General features: G+C 40.0%; 1 protein-coding gene and 1 long non-coding RNA gene across 2 annotated transcripts in view; one reads left to right on the plus strand and one right to left on the minus strand.

Moving 5' to 3' along the window:
* Positions 1 to 14,934, minus strand: part of tesk2 (testis associated actin remodelling kinase 2) — a 39,761-nt gene extending 24,827 nt beyond the window's left edge. Inside the window, exons 1-3 of the mRNA XM_085804663.1 lie at positions 14,851 to 14,934; positions 12,470 to 12,673; positions 2,078 to 2,199 (exon numbers count right to left, since the gene is read on the minus strand). Coding sequence (XP_085660789.1) covers positions 2,078 to 2,199; positions 12,470 to 12,673; positions 14,851 to 14,934 — 410 coding nt within the window. The remainder of the gene's footprint in view (positions 1 to 2,077; positions 2,200 to 12,469; positions 12,674 to 14,850) is intronic.
* Positions 14,935 to 15,159: 225 nt separating this feature from the next.
* LOC146970187 (uncharacterized) lies at positions 15,160 to 20,040 on the plus strand. The gene is made up of 3 exons (XR_015037984.1): positions 15,160 to 15,278; positions 19,805 to 19,913; positions 19,945 to 20,040. It is a non-coding gene; the product is annotated as an uncharacterized LOC146970187 (long non-coding RNA).
* Positions 20,041 to 20,870: the final 830 nt, after the last annotated feature.

The raw sequence follows: 20,870 nt of genomic DNA on the forward strand, positions 1-20,870 counted from the left end.
TCTGGGGAGTCGGTGTCAATGAAACTGCCTGGACTGGCAATAAAGTTTTATTTTGTCTTCTAACTTTTCATTTTCCCGTCATAAAACACAAAGCATTTGTTTTTATAGCATCTGTTAGCTCGGTCGAGCAAACACACGCTACTAACACAATAAAAAAAAAAGTAAAATAAAACCAATTAAAACAGAATAAAAGGATAAAATAAAATACAAATTGACAAAACAAAGTGGAAGTGGGTCAATTAAAGCGAAGGGAGTATTCTTCAAGTGGATAAAAGAGGCTGTTAACTGATTTATACATTAGCAGCAGCCATTTAAAGGGATAGTGCAACATTTGTTGTTTTCGAGGTAAATTCATGCAAAACCGCTGATGCACGTTGCTATCGGGGGCAGTTTTTCATCAAGCAGTCTCTGCATTTGACTCTAAAACAACTCTGTCTGGTAACGTTCTGTTATTATCTCATAGCGTGGTGAATGTGCAGGTCACAACTTGTCCATGAGAGCGTTTTGGAGTTGTTGGATTGTGTATTTGATGAGTTCAATGAGGGAAACCAAGAAATCCCATGAACATTATCTCCGTAGCGTAGCTCTGAGCAGCTCACGGCTCTGCTCCGCCGTTCTAAAAATAGCTTGCACCAACAATTAAAGGTAACAAACCTACTGCTATGACTATAGGGATTATGGCAATGGGCCAATTTGCCAAAATGTTGAACTATCCCTTTAAAGCATATACTAAAAATGTAACTGGTAGGGATTAAACAGTAATAAAACATTCACATCCATCTGATAACACATCAGAGAGAGACTAACAACGTCTTTTCATGTATTAAATGTGCAAGTTGATGTTAAATGCCCATATGGAAACTCTGGAAAACTCAATAATAGTCATAGTTTTTGCAGAAAATACAGTAAATACTCAGTCGTGCATCAACAGGTTTGAGTCTTGACTTTGCAGTTTGATCAAAGATCAGACGGCCTGTGCTTTGGGCATCGAGGTGGAAAAGCCAATCAGCTCTCTACGCCTCATCAGGTCTCACCTCCACTTAAAACTGTGATTGGTCAGCTCATAAAACAAAACACACAGTCAGTATTGAGCTGGGGGAAAAAAAAATCTGTCTGGCCAATTAATGGCGTCTGCTGCTGCAGCTGAAGTCTGAAAAGTGTGAAACAGAGGCAACACTGAAAACTAATAAAAGGAAAAACATGTCACCTCAAGGCCACAAAACAGAACCAGGTGTAAGGGGCTCAACACAGTATCACACTTTGTTCGCTTGGTCTTTAAAAAAAAATTACAGATTATTGCAAATTTCTAAATTAAAATAAAGGAAAAAAACAAACGCCATAGCCTCGTTATATTCACCTGTGTGATAAGAGTGGGTCCTCCTGGCGTTTTCAGCCTCTAGGGCATCTGCTGCAGCTCTAACAGGAGCTGGCAGTTCAGAAAATCCATTGTTAATAGGCTCTGTGTTTGACACAGTTTCGAGCCAACCCCAGAGGAAACAGGTCACAACCACAGACTGATGAGCAAGTGAGACAGAGAGAGAGAGAGAGAGAGAGAGAGAGGAGGCAGAGGAGGCAGAGGAGGCAGAGGCCGACCGTACCGAGGCTGAGAACACATTCAATTTATAACCAAAGATGCAAGTGTCACAGGAAATGACTAGAACGTGTTACACTATTTATGTGGAAATAATGAGGATTTATCCTTCATGTATTATTAGCAGTTCCTGAGTGACCTAAACTCTTAAGGCTTAAAATAAAGCCTATTGTGAATCTATGAAAGCAAGCTTATTCCAAGTTATTACTGGCATCTTATTGCTGAATGTCTCTTGTAATAATACACCGACACAGAACAGACCTTTTTGGATTTGACCGTTAGACACACTGACAGGAAATCACTTCTGATAATCCACCAGGGCTAAGCACTTTCTACAAAGTAGCTCATGTTACGCAGTTAACAACAACAACAACTACTGTAGGTGTTATCACATCATCGTTCACACTGGTTTCTGGTGTTGGTTTAACTTTCAGAAATGAAAAATGAGCTTTATTGAGTTGATCGATAATTCATTCAGCTGCCCACCTGAGTATGTTTGGATGTGAAAGCCGGTTCATTAGTTGGACCTCTCTCAGCATGTTGGCTCTGTTGCTGCTGAGCTTGTTCATCTTCAGGGCCATAACTTGGTCTGAGGCTCGATGACGTACCTGCAAGACAAATCAAATGACTCAACTAACAAACAATGGTTAAATCACATTGTGTGTGAGCTGTACTTTCTGTAACCTTTTGTTCAGACGGCCCGACAATTCAAACACTTCTATTATTAGTGGTATTTTCAGCCTGGGTTAATGGAAACCACTTGAACAGCTTGAAAACACTGCTCTTTGATTAAATACTGTATCCGTCTCTTACAGCTTTTAATGGAGTTTGCATAAAAGGGACGGCGGCACATAAAAGAGAAGTGAAATGAGGTCAGTCGCTGCTGACCAGCCGTGACAGAGCGAATGTGTCAGTCCAGAACTAAACAATCAATTTTGTATTATAGTGCATTGGGATTTTTTTGTTTCTAACTCACTGTTTGATAATGGAGCCATCGCCATCCATCCTATCTATCTATCTATCTATCTATCTATCTATCTATCTATCTATCTATCTATCTATCTATCCATTCATATCATAACGTTTCTGTTATGTACAACTTCAGGAGAATAATAATGTTGTTTTGTTTTATCATCATTGCCTTATTACTGTAATTTAAAGTGTCGACCAGTTCTCTGAACAGCTGATAATGAGTTACATGATGAAAAACTTAATGACACAACTGAGAGAAACTGTCATATACATATAAAAGAAAAGTGTCTCACAGTGGTAATATGTAAAGGAGTAATGGATTTTTTCCATATACCGTAACTACAATACTGCTGCTAACACACTCTCTTACATTATTTCAGACAGGGACTAAGCCGTGTTACGAGTTCATGAGTGAAGTAATTCACACACTGACTCACAGTTCATCACCAGAAATAACTGCAGCTCATTTGATTAAGTGAAAACCCCCTTTAAAAAAAGCACTTAGCACATTTAATCTCTGTGTTGAAACAGTGATACAATGCAGTATTTTTTTTTTTACTATTAAAAACCCAGCAGACTGTGTGCATCATTATTATTATCACTGATGAGCTGCTGGACATCTGAATTATTTTTCCTCTCTCTCTTCTCTTCTCTTTGCCACCCAGTAACCTCACTACACTTTAAAGGCAGAGCGGTGGTGACCTCAGATCTTCACACCACAGGTTTCGGTGATTTCCTCCATCGCACGGTAAATTAACTACCCAGAACTGAACTTCTTCTGAATGCGCTCATGTAGGGTGCAAATAGGAAATATCAACTAGAAAAACCACAGTGAGCAACACGCCAGATGACTGAGCTGTCTACCGACCTACACCTACTTATTCACTTCCTGACAGCAGAGACATGTTTAGATCACAAAGCAGCTTTTAAACCAGCAGTTTGACAAGACTAATTTGATACTCCTGTGTGTGTGTCTGTGTATATATATATGGTAGGTAGGCAGCCTCCACAGCAATGAGCCTATTCAAACATTATCAACAGCTCAAGATAAAGACCGGAGCGTCATATATGCAAAAACACGTACTGTCACATTAGGACGAGAGCTATACGGACTCATTTAAAACCACATTAAAGGATGTTACACGACTGCAAATGTCCACTGCTGGTAGGATATATGATTAGATACAGTATGAGGGCTGCACAGTTAATCGCAATATAATGGAAATCCCAATACGGCCAAGTTCAATATCAAAATCGGAGGATAAAGATAACTGTGAGCATTTGTAACAAGACTGAAAACAAAAATCACATCATCAATTTGATGTTTTTCTAAGTGAAAACAAAAGGGAATATCAATATCTGCGCATGTAATCGCAACATGATGGGTTTTTTTTTTCATATCATGCCTGGTAGATATGATTCATTATATTTCATTAGACAGAAAATTATGGGACTTATAGTATTTTTAGCTTTCTGAGTCAGGTAAACAGCAATTTAAAATCCAATTCAGGGCTCCAGACTGCCCTAAAATTTGAGACAGTGCACGTAAATTTATACATCAAATGCAGAGACTGCTTGCTGAAAAACGGGAACGCGCATGAGGGGTTTTGCATGAATTTCCCTCTAAAACAACTCCTGTCTCGTAACGTTCGGTTATTGTCTCATAGCGTGGTGAATGTGCAGGTCACAACTTGTCCACCAGAGCGTTTTGGAGTTGTTGGATTGTGTATTTGATGAGTTTGATGAGGGAAACCAAGAAATCCCATAATGAGCCTCCGTAGCGTAGCTCTGAGCAGCTCGCGGCTCTGTTCCGCCGTTCTAAAAATAGCTTGCACCGACAATTAAAGGTAACGAACCCACTGCTATAGGGATTATGGCAATGGGCCAATTTGCCAAAATATTGAACTATCCCTTTAATTTAGGGACCACTGTGCTCATTGTAAAAAAAAAAAGTTGGATACAATTCATTATATTCCATTAGACAGAAAATTATGGGTCATATTTTTAGCTTTCTGAGATAAACAGCAAATTCAGAATCGGAAAATCGTGGTAACGTCTATCTATGGTAATATGACACCTAAGGGACTGACTGTCTGTCTGTCAACCATATAACTGGCTATAACAGTGTAACAGCTTTATGTATCTCTTCTAGGGATGTCACGATTACTTGTTTTCACAATTAATCGCGGTATTAAACGCTGCAGTTAATTTATCGTAAAGGTTCCTAAATACCATCACTTCCCAAAAAAGATGATGTCAGAACTATATCAGCAGATGTGGCGCCAAAATAAAGGTAAATGCTCAGATACTGGTCCATTTAACTAACGTAACATTGAATTGGTAGGAATTTAAATGTTAGCATGTCATTTGTACTTAAAAAAAAAACCAAAATAAATCAAAAAACGATTAAAATAAATGTAAATATTTGGTATAGATGACAATTTATGACCTGAATATTTCAAACGCTTCCCCTGGGGGGTTAATAATTGGTCTTATATTATTAGATACTTGAAATATTTTGTGTAAACAATGAGTAATATAATTATATTTTGACTGTATTTGATTTTACACATTCATAGTGTTGTGAAATTAATTAATGCATAATAATCGTGATAATCGCAATACCGTGATTATTTCTTTGACAATAATCGTACCAAGAAAATTTGTAATGGTGACATCCCTAATCTCTTCTTGACCATCGTCCATCAGTGGCAGTGTCGCTTACAGCAGGGAGGAGAAGTGACAGATGGAGCAAATATCCATATGGAGCCGTGTGTTTTACAATGAGAGAGGAGGAACTGTACACTGCAGTGGAAAAAAATCATAAAGGATCTCATCATCATCATCACAGAGTCTGTTTCAGTTTAGGGGAGCTCTCCGTCTCCGTGTCTTTGGGCCCATCTCATACAAACAGACACAAGAATCTCTGTGTTCAAGTTCAAAGAGAAAGAGAGAGAAGTGGGGGGGTATGGGTGGGGGGCTGGCTGCAAAGAGCCGACAGTCTCCACCACAGGACGGCAGAAACAACAGATGGCCACTCCTGTGAAGGCCTCCTCCTCCTCCTCCTCCTCCTCGTCCTCCCCCCACATCCGTCTATCCTCCTCCAACCAACCAACCCCCCTCTTTCTTCACTCTTCACATCCCCCCATCTGAACTTAACCCTGATCCCCCTCTTTCTCCTCCTCCGTCATCCCCCAATCCTCCTCTTCCCCACGAGTAGTAGTAGAAGTAGTAGTAGTAGGAATGTCACGATTATAGATTTTCTTTGTATGGTTACTGTCAGAGAAATAATCACAGTATAACGATTATCACGATTATTATGCATTAATTAATTTCACAACATATGATTGTGTAAAAGCAAATACAGTCAAAATATAATTACATTACTAATTATTTACACTAAATATTTTAAGTATCTATTATTAATATATAACCAATTATTAATCATCCAGGGGAAGTGTTTTAAATATTCAAATCATTAATTGTCATCTATACCCCCGACATTGTGGAACAGCCTACCTCTGCATATTAGGACTGCACAAACACTCAAGCACTTTAAATCTCTTTTAAAAACTCATCTCTTTTCCTTGGCATTTTAGTTTTATATGTCTCCACTCTTGTTCTATTGTTTTATTGCATGCTTTTGTTGTAGCTACATTACCTGTTCCATCTAGTTGTATTGCCACTAGTTTGCTTGTGTGTGTATTGTACAGCACTTTGGACAACCTGGGTTGTATTTTTAAATGTGCTATATAAATAAATATGTATTGTATTGTATTGTATACCAAATGTTTAAGTTTATTTTAATTGTTTGTTAGGTAAATGGACCAGTATTTCTTACATTTTACCTTCACTTTGGTGCACATCTGCCTCTGTGTTTCCAACATAATCTTTTTCGGAAAGTGACGGTGTTTAGGAATCTGTATGATTAATTAATTGTGGCGTTTAATACCACGATTAATTGTGAAAACAAGTAATCGTGACATCCTTAAGTAAGATAGTAGCTCTATCTTTTCCTCTCCCATCTCTCACCCTCTGCTGCTGTTGCTGCTGCTGTCGCCCCCACCTTTCCCATCTCTGGAGAACATACCCCCAGTGTCCTCCTCGCTCTCCCCCCCGCCCCTCCTCCCTCCTTAACCCCAACTCTATATAAAACACTACATCGCCCTCTTCTCCTAAACAAAAAAAAAAAAGAAAACACCTCTACAGCTCTCGTCTGCCCCCCCCCTCCCCTCAACACCCTTCACTCAACCCCCATTTTTCATCCCTTTCAACAGATTTCTCCACCATCACAAGCTCTTTCCTCCTCCACCTCTATCACCATTAATGCCGCTGCCGCCGCCGCCGCCTTTTCATTTCATTCACCCCGACTGAGCCTTTCATCAACTCGCTGCCGTTTCCTCCACTTCTTCATTTCCACTCTTCTTCTTGTTCTCTCTCTAAACATGAACTCCTTTTCTTATTTTTTTTTTTCCACTGAGGGGAAAAATAATTAGCGAACAGAGATTCCCCAAGAGGCCGAGGTGATACCTGGCTGCCACCACAGAGCTGTTGTGATTAAAGAGGAACTACTACGGTATGCACTGCAGGATGTCTTACCTTAACTATGCTTAATTTTTGCCTTAATTAAAAAGCTTTGGAGTAACTGTGATAGTGGGGCGGATTAGCTAAACAATCGTTCACTTTGTGATAAAAGCATGAAATTTGGTGGATGTGTTGGTGAATATGTTTCAAACAAATCTGGATATTGGGCCACCTCAAAAGCGCCCCCTAGTGGCCGTGGCAGCCATTTGTTATGCGAATAAATGAATGTTTAATATAAACTGCCCTTTTAATAATACCAACTGGTGATGTATTGTATATTGTTGGAAAGCCTGATTAGTCACCTTTACAACGAGGTGCAGCTTGTAAGGATCGTGCATTCATGGAATGAGCAACGGGGCTAAACGTGTGGGTAGCGCCCCCCCCCAACAATGTGCATCCCCTGTGGGGCGGATTAGCTCAATAAATCACAACAATTGTTTATTTTGTGGTAGAAGCACAACATTTGGTGGAGGTGTTGCTGGATATGTTTCAAACATTTTTGGTTTTTAAGGACCCTTAAGGTGTCTACTTAAGATTTTTGCTTGTTGCCCGGGTCAACTAATGTTCCAGGGGGGTTTTTTGCCGGACATTTTGAATTTATGTCCGCACGAATGGCGAAAAAAACGCCAATTTTCATAACTCCTAAACCAGACATCATACAAAGACAAATGAACACACTTTTTCCAATAATTATGACACCAGGAATCAAATGGAAAGGTCGCTGAGATGGTAAAACCATTCTTTATCAGAGAAAAATGAACTCTCCAGTAGTGTTTTTGTATAAATCAATTTGTCGATTATTGAGCTAATCCGCCCCACAGGGGATGCACATTGTTGGGGTGCGCTACGCACACGTTTAGCCCCGTTGCTCATTCCATGAACGCACGATCCTTACAAGCTGTATCTCGTTGTAAAGGTGACTAATCAGGCTTTCCAATAATATACAATACATCACCTGTTGGTATTATTAAAAGGGCAGTTTTTATTCATCATTCATTTATTCGCATAACAAATGGCTGCCACGGCCACTAGGGGGCGCTTTTGAGGTGGCCCAATATCCAGATTTGTCTGAAACATATTCACCAACACATCCACCAAATTTCATGCTTTTATCACAAAGTGAACGATTGGTGTAAAATATTTAGCTAATCCGCCCCTCTATGATGGTTAAATCAATGACTTGTAACTAGTTCCAGGGAGAATGGAGCGTCTCTTGGCTGAAAACCAACCTTGTAAGATCAGAGCCTCCGACCCGGTGTCCCAGCCCTTGTTGTGGCGGCACCGCATCACTAACGTGCCCCATAACCCGTAATCTCTTGTTTATCTATAAAACTACAGACAGATAAAACTACACAAATGCACATGGCCGAGAGAAAAGTGACCGGACTTACATTGTTCCCCTTTAAAGAGGAACTATGTAAGTCTGGTCTCTTCCTCTGTGTTGCTAACCCTCCTCTCGGCCATGTGCATTTGTTTACAACGAAGCCGGTGAGAAATCAATCAATAGAGTGGTGGATAACATGTTATGATGTTACGACGTGTCTATTTGTGTAGTTTTAATCTGTTATTAACAAGAGATTACAGTTTATGGGGCGCGTTACGTTTGCGCTGTGGTGCCGCAGAGTCGAGAGCTGGGCGACGGCCCAGAGTTGCTTACTCAGGCCAAGAGACACAATAAGTGACACACACGTTGAAGGCAGAGAGTTTACATTCTCCCTTGTAACAAGTTAAGCCATTTATTAAACCATCCCAGTTACTCCAAAGCTGTTTAAAGCAGAAGTAAGCAATATTTTTGTGTTAATATAAGTCTTAAATAGTTCTATCTTCCGACAGCAATCACTTACATAGAGTGTTTGGACCGAAACACGTGTCTGTCAGTCACTCTGCTCTGCTCTGAGCCGAGGAGAAAACTTTTGTCGTATCCTACAATTTTTATCCAATGAGGAGAGAGAACAGCATAAAGGGGCAGTCCTCTCTGTGTGTGCAGCCAAGGGATGCGCCTGAATGTGGTGACGTAGGGACGAGGACCAATAGATCCATGACGAGGGCGGGGGCTGCTAACTCCATCGGCTGACAAGAAGTTATGGTGCGTTCAGGGCAACCCGTAACTCGTGTTTTTCCGACCTGTGAAGTCGTACCAGTTCGATCTGGTACGAGTTCACGGGTCAGAAGTTACGAGTGGCCGTTATAGTGACTTTCACAGGTAAAACAGGTCGGAGAAACACGAGTGGGTTGCCTGGAACGCTACAAAGTCGTAAGTCGTGACTTGAAGCTGTAATTTACGGTTTCAAAAGCCTGCCTGGAACGCAGCATTAGCCAAAACGACCGGATCGCTTACTTCTGCTTTAATGTAAAAATATAGCATAGTTAAGCTTCAAAACCTGCATAGCTCCTCTTTAAATTCCAATTTGCAATCATTAATTAACACTAAATTATTTATGGGTATCACAGCATCACATTCTCATACTGAGCCTACATTTTTTTTAAATAACAAAGCTGTGTTCAAGCCAGTTGAACTCAGTCAGACAAGACATGACGATTCACAGCCTCCTGTTCAAACAACAAATGGTCTGTAGTGTTTTCTAGAGAGAAGAGACTCAATGCAACAAATTCAACAGCTTCAACAACAACATACAAAGCAGTTTCAAACAAAGTGTCTGTAGCTGTTGCTGTTGTTGTTGTTACGCTCACTGATATGTGCTGTTTATGAGGATATCGTTAATGAAAACTGCTGGTATTTGTGTTTGTTTGCTCTGCTCTTGTAGTTCACTCATTTGCGGGTTATGAATAAGCGCCAGTGTTTGGACGTCACGGCACACAATGGGTTGTTTTTGACAGCTGGCATGTCCAGAGTACAATGGGCGACAGTAAACAAATAACTTAATATGAGCTTCATGTGGCTAATAAAAGATAAATTAGGAAAATTTGCTCCACAACAGAGAAAAAAAAATCAAGGCTCGGGCCATTCTTGAAACAGACGCACAACAACTCTCGAACATCATGGCTAACAGCTGTCAGACACTGTCAACAGTGACATCAATCAGCCGAGTTACGGCGTGAAAGACGGACACAGTGGAAAATGAGTGTCATCCCAGTTCACCAGCCCAATACAGATCTATTGTTACATAGATGTACAGTGGAACATCATTGTGCACTAAGGTCATCGTGTTCAACTTCCAACACACACACAGAGTGACAAGAGAGACGGAAATGCTATACAACTCACAATAACCCTCGTTAACTTTATTCTAAACACAAACTGAGATGAATAAATAAATAAATATATACACACAGGGTTTATCGAGGTTTTGATATCTAAACGAGCAGCCCACGCTTCTTATCTGAGTGATATAGAGATTTCCCAGTGTCATGGTGGCCTTGATAACACAACTAACTAGAGCAGATAGAGAAGATTACATTCTTCTGCTGATGATGGATGTTGATAGAAGTTCATTTACCAAACTAAAACTTCTTAACGCGTCTCGTCTGACTCCTGTTCGCATGCCTGGTGTGAGGGGGGAGGGGGACGAAGTACTGTAGCAGCAGGGTTAACAACCCCCGTTGTTTAAGTGATGTCTTTGAACTGATTGCAGTGTAACTTGACCTAAAAATGTCCAAGAGCGAAGAGCGAGATAGAGATAGATAACCTAGAAAACAATCGGTCTTTAACCCACAGAGCACATCAACTTGACAACAAGTCTCCGAGTGTCGGTATCTTCACTCGTTAAGTGAGAAGTGAGAACAAATTCGCAAGTTCCTCTTCAATTATTCTGATCCTGACAAAGTGCAGCAAAGGTTCACAGCACACGAGCATGACTTTTGTCACGTAAGTGGGAAACAGGAATCAATGGAGAGGTCGAATGAGTTTGTGTGACCTGTTATAAAACACAGCAGATAGATGGATGAATGGGAAGCAGCATGGGATGAACATATACAGGGACAAATCAAATGAATAGAAAGGAACTGATGATGAAGGTCGTTCATGAAGTTATTACAGAATGGGAAGCTTTAGTTCGAAATGGGAGCGATACTTTTCCAATATGAAAGAGCCTGATTAGGAGATATGATCATCATTCTGAACACTATACCTAACATCGCATGTAACACGTTATGATCTGTTACTGTTTTTTGTCTTTATTCCCATTTTTCCCCGTTTTTAATTGTGTTTTTGTTGTTTTTAATATTTGTTTTTTGTTAGGTTGTTTTTTCACTTACTACACTATAGATATCTGTTTACTTTTTTCAGGTCTCAACATTAATACTTACATAACCAAAACATTTGCCACATATAGCTGCATCTCAATAAATTAGAATATCATGGAAAAGTGTATTTATGTCAGTAATTCAATTCAGAAAGTTAAACTAATACATTATATAGACCCATTACACACAGAATGAATCATTTCATGTCCTTATTTGTTTAATTTATTTTAATTGTAATGATTATGGCTCAAATTTACTAAAGACTTGAAATTCAGTGTCTCAAAAAAGTTGAATATTACAAAGACCAATTAAAAAAAGCATTTTTAATATGTCTCTGGGCAAGAAATTGCAAACGCATCGCATCAGTCCGACATCGCATAGTCAGACTGATGCGTTGCGAACTGATGAAGCCCCTTGGATAAGAGGCAAAACGTCTTCCTAGACAAATACAAGTTCAGTTGCCTTCGATTCAATGTGTTGCCCAGAGATAACGACGACCTGGATGAATGAGAATATCCTTAGACATTTTTAATATGGAAATGTTGGCTATATGCACTCAGTGCTTGGTTTGAGCTATTTGACTTGAACTACTGGAAATGGACTTTTCCATGATATTCTAATTTGTTGAGATGCACCCTAATGTGTGATATTCAAAAATCCCAAACAAAAAACAAAAAAAAGACTGAGGTGGTCCATGAACGTGTTTCCCACAGGTTTTCAAGGAGACTGTGGCGGGTGGACGGATCGTCCAACGGAACGGCCACAATTTTTCTCCATCAAGTGTTTGCAATTGCCAATTACAATCAATTATTTCTGGCTGATTTCTACACAATCAATAGTTGTTTCTTGGCTATATTTCTCAACATTAATATGAAATTGACGGTTATTTCTAGGCTATTTTTAGACATTGTGATGGAATTACTTCTTGGCTATTTCTTGACATTATCACGTAATTGGCGGCCTGTGAAGTAAAGGATTGATATAAAAAGAATAAAATAGAATAGAATAAAGATTAAGACAGATATATACAGAATACAGAATAACTAGGACTGAGGTGGTCCATGAACGTGACAAGAACAAAAGTCCACACACAGCAGGTAACAACTGATGTGCACACACCTTGAAGACATCTGAGAAGAATCCTGAGCCGATCCACTCACATGCGAAGTCATCAAGGCGTGTAAGACAGGAGAAGGCACTGATGAGGGCTCTGTAGGACGACGGCCACACCCTGCCCACCTGGAGGAGATATGTACAGACAGGTAAGAACAGGTCAGCTGGCTGTTTTATCCTATGTACAGTATATACCCCCGGGGGCCAGAGCTATAACTCTGCTCGGTTGTGCAGATAGACGGGACGAGGGGTAAAGAAAACACGAGATATAAAGAGTTGCTCCATCTTCTTGACACACAGAAATAAGCACCGGGCAACACACTGAAGGAAAAAGGTAGATTACGTTTATTTTTCTATCGTTAGGCAAGGAAACCGGAGCTCTCTCAAATCCTCAGTATGCAGCATCATTGCCAAAGCAGAGTTTGAAATCAATTGATCAACGGCATTAGCGTTTTGTTGAACCATTTACTGTTCATTAGTGCGGCTCATTTGTGCTGCAGTAGAGACACACAGATGGAGAACAAATGTGCGTGAGGGTTGAAGGAGGAAACGTGGTGGTGAACATGAAGCATACCACATGATCTGAGGGATCTCAGGGACGTGTTATGCATATTTTACTGCTTTTGTTTACCACTGTGTCAGTTTTGAACACCTACAGAGTAGTTCTGTGTGATTTTCAGTTACAAAAACCCCTTAGTTGTCTCGTACAGGCCCGCGGGTCAAGTCGATTCATAAGGTCCCGATTCAATTCGATTTCCGATCTGATTCCATATTGATTTATTTAGAGATATTTCAGTTTTAATACCAATTTTGCTCGGTTATGAAAGAGATTTTCACAGAACTAAGAAAGATGAAACTCTCTAACCTGCTGCATTATCAGAGATATCAATGTTTACATAAAGAATTGACCAAAAAGCAGTAACATTAATATGACCCACTAGAGAAGTAAACAGTGCAACTCTTCAGTACAGTTGTGGGTGACAACCGCGATAGCACAGATCTAACAGAGGAAACAAGAAATGGCATACATTAAAAAATCTATCGAAGGTTTTTATGAATCGAAATCAAATCTTTTACATTTTTTTTAAACCCAGCCCTATTCTTTACCTTTCCTTGTTAAATACAGACAGGTCGGCTTTATAAAACATGACCAGCTACGGGTGCGTCCATACATGTTTAGATGTACAGTTTTCATATTCTTTGGGGAAGGAAAACAGTTGCGATTTTCCGTATAGATGTCGGTTGAGGTCGGGCGTCGTGGGCGTGTTTTGGGCAGATCCCTTGCAGTTTGGGCGTTTGTCCTAATTGGACGGCAAAACCTGATGTCAGGTTGTCGCAGGATTTCATTACCGGGGGCGTTCAGAGAGACTGGAACATCAAATGGATGTTCTAAAGCATAGTATGTCTCCTTTAACCACACTGACACTTACCAAAATAAAAAATCGATTTTCCGATTTATATCGATCTTCATTTGAAAGATCAAAGATCGATTCATTAAATCCTTAGATCGATCTTTTAATGTAGCTATTGCAACTGTTTACTGCTGGAGTGGGTCATTGTGAATAAATGTGCATTAATGTAACTTGTGCCATCTTTGTACAATTTGCAACATTAGTTTTGTGAAAATCTCTTTCAGAACCAAGCAAACTGGTATTAAAACTGAAATATCTCCAAATGAATCAACATCGAATCAAATCAATTAAAGCAGAAGTAAGCGATATTTTTGTGTTAAAGCAGAAGTAAGCGATATTTTTGTGTTAAAGCAGAAGTAAGCGATATTTTTGTGTTAATATAAGTCTTAAATAGTTATATCTTCCGACAGCAATCACTTACATAGAGTGTTTGGACCGAAACACGGGTCTGTCAGTCACTCTGCTCTGCTCTGAGCCCAGGAGAAAACTTTTCTAGTATCCTACAAGTTTTATCCAATGAGGAGAGAGAACGGCATGCAGGGCTGTGTGTGCAGCCAAGGGATGCGCCTGAATGTGGCGACGTAGGGACGAGGACTGTTATGGTGCGTTCAAGGCAACTCGTAACTCGTGTTTTTCCGACCTGTGAAGTCGTACCAGTTCGATCTGGTACGACTTCACGGGTCGGAAGTTACGAGTGGCCGTTATAGTGACTTTCACAGGTAAAACAGGTCGGAAAAACACGAGTGTGTTGCCTGGAACGCTACAAAATCGTAAGTCGTGACTTGAAGCTGTAATTTACGGTTTCAAAAGCCTGCCTGGAACGCAGCATTACCCAAAACGACCGGATCGCTTACTTCTGCTTTAACTAAATCAGCAGCGATACCCAACCCTACTTGCAAATGCATTGAACTCTCAAAGAAGTAGAAAACACTGACCTGTGGGGGGGGGGCCCATGCCCATCTCGCAGACCCCTACCCCTCCGAGGCCGTCCCTGTCCTCGTTGAGGCGCTCGGGTCGCGTGGGGAACCCGGCGATGGAGTTGCGTTTATTTCGGTCCATGGTGACGTGAAGGATGGCGGCGGTGATACCAGTGAGGGTAATATGAGCCTAATTCTGTAATGTACCCACATGACAAGAGGACTAGATTGTTTTAACGGTGCCCAGGGCTCCGCGGCAGCACAGGACTCACTCAGTTCGTGTCCTGGGAGAAAATATGTCACACACATAGACTTCAGTTTTGTTTTTGTTTTTGAAATCGTGTTTCGAACACTCCCTCACTGATTAAAAACCCCCTGGCTGGGTCCGAGATGTTTCCCCACTAGTCCAGTTCCTCGCTGCGTGTGACAGGTGAGTCCACCAGGAGGAGAGGGGACTTCACATATTTGACAGATGTATGGTACTACGTCTCTGGAGACCTAGAGAGAAAACAGAGAAACATTAATGAAGGGGCCTTTCATTCAGAAATCAATTATTTGAAATGATTGCCAGGAGCAGTAACGGTCAGTTGACAGCACAAGGAACTTGACGTGGTGTCAGATGCAGACACAAAGGTACAAAAAGTAATAAAAGGTAGCAATAAAATAAAATAAATTAATAAAATAGAATAAATTAAAAAATATTCTAGTGCAAAAACTACACATATACTTAATACAGTTTAGAATTGGGTAACCCTTTAATTTACAGGCCGCTAATTACGTGATAATGTCAAGAAATAGCCAAGAAATAACAAGTAATCGCGTCATAATGTCTATAAATATGTCTTGTTTTTCATAAAGGGCAGTGTTTCCCACAGGTTTTCAAGGAGACTGTGGCGGGTGGACGGATCGTCCAACGGAACGGCCAGAATTTTTCTCCATCAAGTCTTTGCAATTGCCAATTACAATCAATTATTTCTGGCTGATTTCTACGCAATCAATAGTTGTTTCTTGGCTATATTTCTCAACATTAATATGAAATTGACGGTTGTTTCTAGGCTATTTATAGACATTGTGACGCAATTACTTGTTATTTCTTGGCTATTTCTTGACATTATCACGTAATTGGCGGCCTGTGAAGTAAAGGATTGATATAAAAAGAATAAAATAGAATAGAATAAAGATTAAGACAGATATATACAGAATACAGACAAGTTGCAAATTGTTGTAGTTGTGCATGTAAAGTGTGACATTGGTGTGACATGTGAAGTACTGTAGCAGTGGGGACTGTTGTGCACTTATGGTTATGGCAAATTCCTTAAAAAGCTAGGAAATAACAAAATCTGCCATGCTATCCTATTCTTTCATTAAAGATTTAAGTATTTACTCTAATACCAACTGCAACAGCAGATTGTGTCCTGTCTGAGGATGGATGAGACAAGCCAGTATTGCTCAACAGGCCCAAATGTAATGGCTGTAATAGGGGCCGATTGTCCAATTATGGGAGATTAGCCAAGGAATAGCTCAGGTCCCGGACCTTTCTGCCATCCAAAACAAAATCAGCAGGGTACAAAGGGGGGCAAGGAAGGAAGTCTGTGGCTAAAGGTCTTATAAACAATGTGGCCTTCATATAACTTTTTATTTGAGGCCAGAGGGATTTTTTTTTTGACTGTTGGAAAATGTCAAGTGCGGTTATAAATATTTTCTTCCACATTTCTCCAGAGAAAGAGGGTGAAGTCGATTAAAAACTATACTGAAAAGTACGCTCAGTCTGCCGAGGTCATCAACAGAAAACCTCCAATCAATATTGTTTTCTTTGACGGAAATTGTAGATAGATAGATAAGACTTTAAAAAGTATCAGCAGGTCAAGCATGCAAGGTAGTAACAGACAAGAATGGATAAGTTTACTTATTATTAAATGAGAATAGGGCTTAAATATGAAAGGTACTTGGCTGCAAATTAAAAAAGTATATTGCACCAGGTGTTATAATATAATGTGACATAAACAGTGTTATGATAACTGAGTAATTACCCATAATAATGAGCATAATGAGTGAAGAGTCAACCTTTCAGGAGGTGAAACTGTGACGATCCTATAACAAGCTGACTATGAAGACAATTCATCATCATATTTTTCAACAGGCAATTTCCTTAAACTCAACGTTATAACCGTAAAATGAGCAGATATGAATGACATCACAAGACAAAACCTTCCTTTGTTGCAGCCTCTTAACCACCAGTTGTGTTAATGAGTTGCACTAATGTGATGGATTCAGCTGCTTCTCACATGTAATGACAGAAAGTAAACAATGACGGTAAACTGACTGTAGGCCTACTGTGTGCATATCATAAAAAAACACTCATATGGTTTTAATACTACAAAGCCTGCCAATATATTCTGAGATTTCTGTCCAAACACGCCATCCATCCATATACATCTCAAGTGTAATTAGAAACTTACAGTGCGTGTGTAGACAGGACACAACATAATAACCTCTATGTGTTCTGTGTTTTGGGTAAATTGGGAGAGAGAGAGCTCAGTAGCAACAGTAATAAAAGGTGCAGCATCAGGCTCAAAATGAATATGCTAAAGAGGTCTATTTTAAACCAAAGCAGAGGGTAACAAAAGTCAATCTTTGGCCCAGATGAGGTCTCATAAGATCAGGTCCTAAAAACAGCAGTGAGATGATGACAGAGCCAGACTCCGCTTTGGTCCGTTAGCATTACATCACAGACACACTAGACTCTTTTGAGTTACTGTGGATCTACTGGACGACTTCTGAGATCATTCTCTGTCCCAGCCACATCCTTAAAAGGCTTTTCATCCTCCTCTTTCTTTTCTTTTTTTTCCCTTTTTCTTTTTTTCCTCCAATGACACCTCATTTTCTGCCTTGTTGAAACCGTACGGCAAAAATAAAAAAAGTGCCTGTGCCAAGAAAAATGCAAGCCACACAAGTGCCAGGGCCGACTAAGCCTTCCTATCGCATTTCAGTTGCTTTCCCCATACAAGAGCCAAAACACAGACACACACATTTCATCTATGTGGTTGTATCTGGGTAGACAGGAATAGGTCAGCAGCAGCATGTTATAAATTCACCCTCGGTTCAAAACTACAAGCTTCTGTGTCCACAGTCCACACACACACACAAACCTCCTACACTCGCTGGAATTTCAATGATGCAAATGCTTTTTCGATGATGATATACTTATGATAATAACCGCGTTATTCTACGAGCTACTACCGTGGGTGGGTCCCGGTCTAAAGCAGCAGCACACTGACCACCACAAGAACGATTTACACCCACTTCCTTTGTAAACATGAAAAAAAAAAACACAAGACATCTTTCAGCATCACTCCACCAACAAGCGGCCCAATTACAGGGAAGACATCTCAAGTAGCCACACACACTATAAAATAACTTTATACCATTTAAAATAAGATCTTATCACGCAGCCCTGTAATATTCAGCAACATGATAATCTTCATCTGCTGCTGGAAAATCTTCTTGATGCAAATGATTAGACGAAAAAAAAAATGTAGGCCGCCACCACCACCAGTGCTCATAACTATATTTGTTTCCAAACTACACCGTGTTGCCTGCTGCGTATCTGAAGGGCGTGCATTTAAAACACCACAGTAAAGAGACTATGCGTGGAAGAGGGAGGAATTTTAAAAGGCGGCTTCTTTTTTTTTTCTTTTTTTTTGGTCTGTAAAATGTGGCCTGTTGCTACACCAAAACAGATGGGACATCTCCAAAAGCAGCTTCAGGCCAAATGTTTTAACAGTATTTTTTGGGGGGGCCTGAACACACCATCCAGCTGTGCCCCAGTGGATTACAGACTAATAGAAAATGGCAGCAATAAATCAAAGCTTAAGTGATGCTATAATGATAGGTTGAGCAAAGGGTAAGAATGTGTGTGAAGAGCAAAGAGGTATTAAACGATGGGTGTGGGTGAATGTGTGAGTGAGTGTGACAATGCAAACAAATTGTCAGTATTTAGTTAGTATTTGCCCTTTTTTTTCCTCACATGAGCTCCAGGGACAACTGAGAGTTCACAAAAACAGAAAAAAGAGCAAGTATTTTCTTTCTGCAAGGTCACATTCAACAAAAAAGTGAATAGCAGCCTCTTATCTGACCACAATCTATTGTGGTAAACTGCCATGATGATATGTGAGCCGCCGCATACCTGTCATTCTTCAAGGGTTTAAAGTAATGAACAAGTCCATGGGGCAGACGCCGTGGAAAAAAACTACCCATTATCCAGATACCATAGACAGCTATAATGAGCCAGAGAGGACCTTGATAAATAGTGGCATTCAGTGATATACTGTTAATGTGAACAGTTCAGCACGTGGAAGATTAAATAATCTCCAAAAGGCATATAAAGTTAAACATGAAGCACTCTTTTGCAATATTTTAAGTAAATATCAGTGTATTATTTTGGTTTTCTATCATTTTAGAGTTAAAAAGGGGGAAATAAAGCAGCAACCTGCAAAAAAAAAAAAAAAAAAAGGGAAACCCAGAAGACTTGAGCTCTCAGATAACTTTGACCAAGGTATCAGATACTATTTACACACTTTCCAAAGGGGGGGCTACTAGCTACTAACTATGCATGGGGGGCAAATCTTTTCCTTTTCTGTCATTTTGAAATCGTAAAATAAGAAAACTATATATATATGCATAGTTTAAAATGTAAAGGGAATGTGTCATCTGTAACTTCATGCCTTTTGGAGATCATTTCATCTTCCACTTGCTTTACTGTTCACATTAAATTAACAGAAATTTTGACCAGGGGTGCACAAACTTTTATTTTTGCATCATGCTACTGAATATGTCACATTAACTAGTGGCAATTATTATATATATATGAAGCACTTATAGCTTGGTTGAACGTGTTAAAAGTGTTGGCACAAAATGTAAACAAACCACCACCACCATCATCACCACCTCCTCCTCCACTACCACCACTAACAACAACACCAACGGCTAACTTACTATTAGCTAAAGTTTAGCAGACTTACCTGTTTTTACTTTCAAAGATGTGTTCGTGAGAAGAGTTAAAGCTGGTCTCCATTTACTGGAAAAGCTGGAAACACGACGAAAAAGAGCAAAGTTTGTAACGTTAACGCAGCAGCAGCAGTAGCAGCAGCAGCAGCAGCTAACTTAGCTCAGCTCAACACGACAAGTTTATCTTCGTCGCAGCAACAAACGGCTGAAAACTCAAAACATTTCCCGAGCGAGGACGAACTAACGTTTAACTTCTCCACGTTAGAGTCTCAAAGTCCGTTTCTGTTTCTGTTGTCGGTCCTTAGTTTTCCCCACAACGTAAAGAGCAACGTTTTGTTTTGTTTTTGGTTGTAGTTGTTGTTTCTCCTGTGTTTTTGTACCGCCCGGGGTAATATTTCAGACGACTGTTGGTGTTTGACAGCTCCCTCTGTGTCGTTTCTTCGCTCGCGCTCGGAGCAACTCCCACTGGCCCCGCCCACTTTTGACTGACAGGTCAGATCAACCAATGAGCAGGCGCCTTTCTGAGCGTGCGCGTGAACTCTTGAAAAAATTTAACAAAATAAAAGTTCCTGTTTTTTTTTTTTTAATCTTATTATTATTTATTTTTTTATTGAAGTAACTTCAAAATACAAACATTAAAGGCACATTGGTAATACCCAGGGGGCAAAATCCCAGTTTTTTGAAAAACGGACACGGAGCGTTGTAAAAGCTTTGACACCAAAAATGATATCTAGGAACTTCAAGGATTAAAACCTGGGTGGACAAGTTGTAGTTCATAAGCTTCCATTTGAGTCCAAGATAGCCTTTCTACTAGCTACTGGAAAGCTACAGGCTGTCTCCAAACAATGCAACACCTATTGTGAAAAACTACATGTTAACTGGCCTGATCAGAAACCATTCTATTTCTGGTCTCCCCAAAGTGAACAGATAGATAGAGAAGACTGTTGGCCACAGCAAGTGGGGCTTTTGAGATAGAAAGGCTATCTTGGACTCAAATGGAAGCTTATGAATTAAGGAATTTTTCTATATACATGTTAAGCATAGATATTCTCCATAAAGTGCTGAAAAATA

This window comes from Trachurus japonicus, chromosome 17 (assembly GCF_045865225.1).
Source record: "Trachurus japonicus isolate A0001 chromosome 17, Traja_1.0".
Taxonomy (NCBI): domain Eukaryota; kingdom Metazoa; phylum Chordata; class Actinopteri; order Carangiformes; family Carangidae; genus Trachurus; species Trachurus japonicus.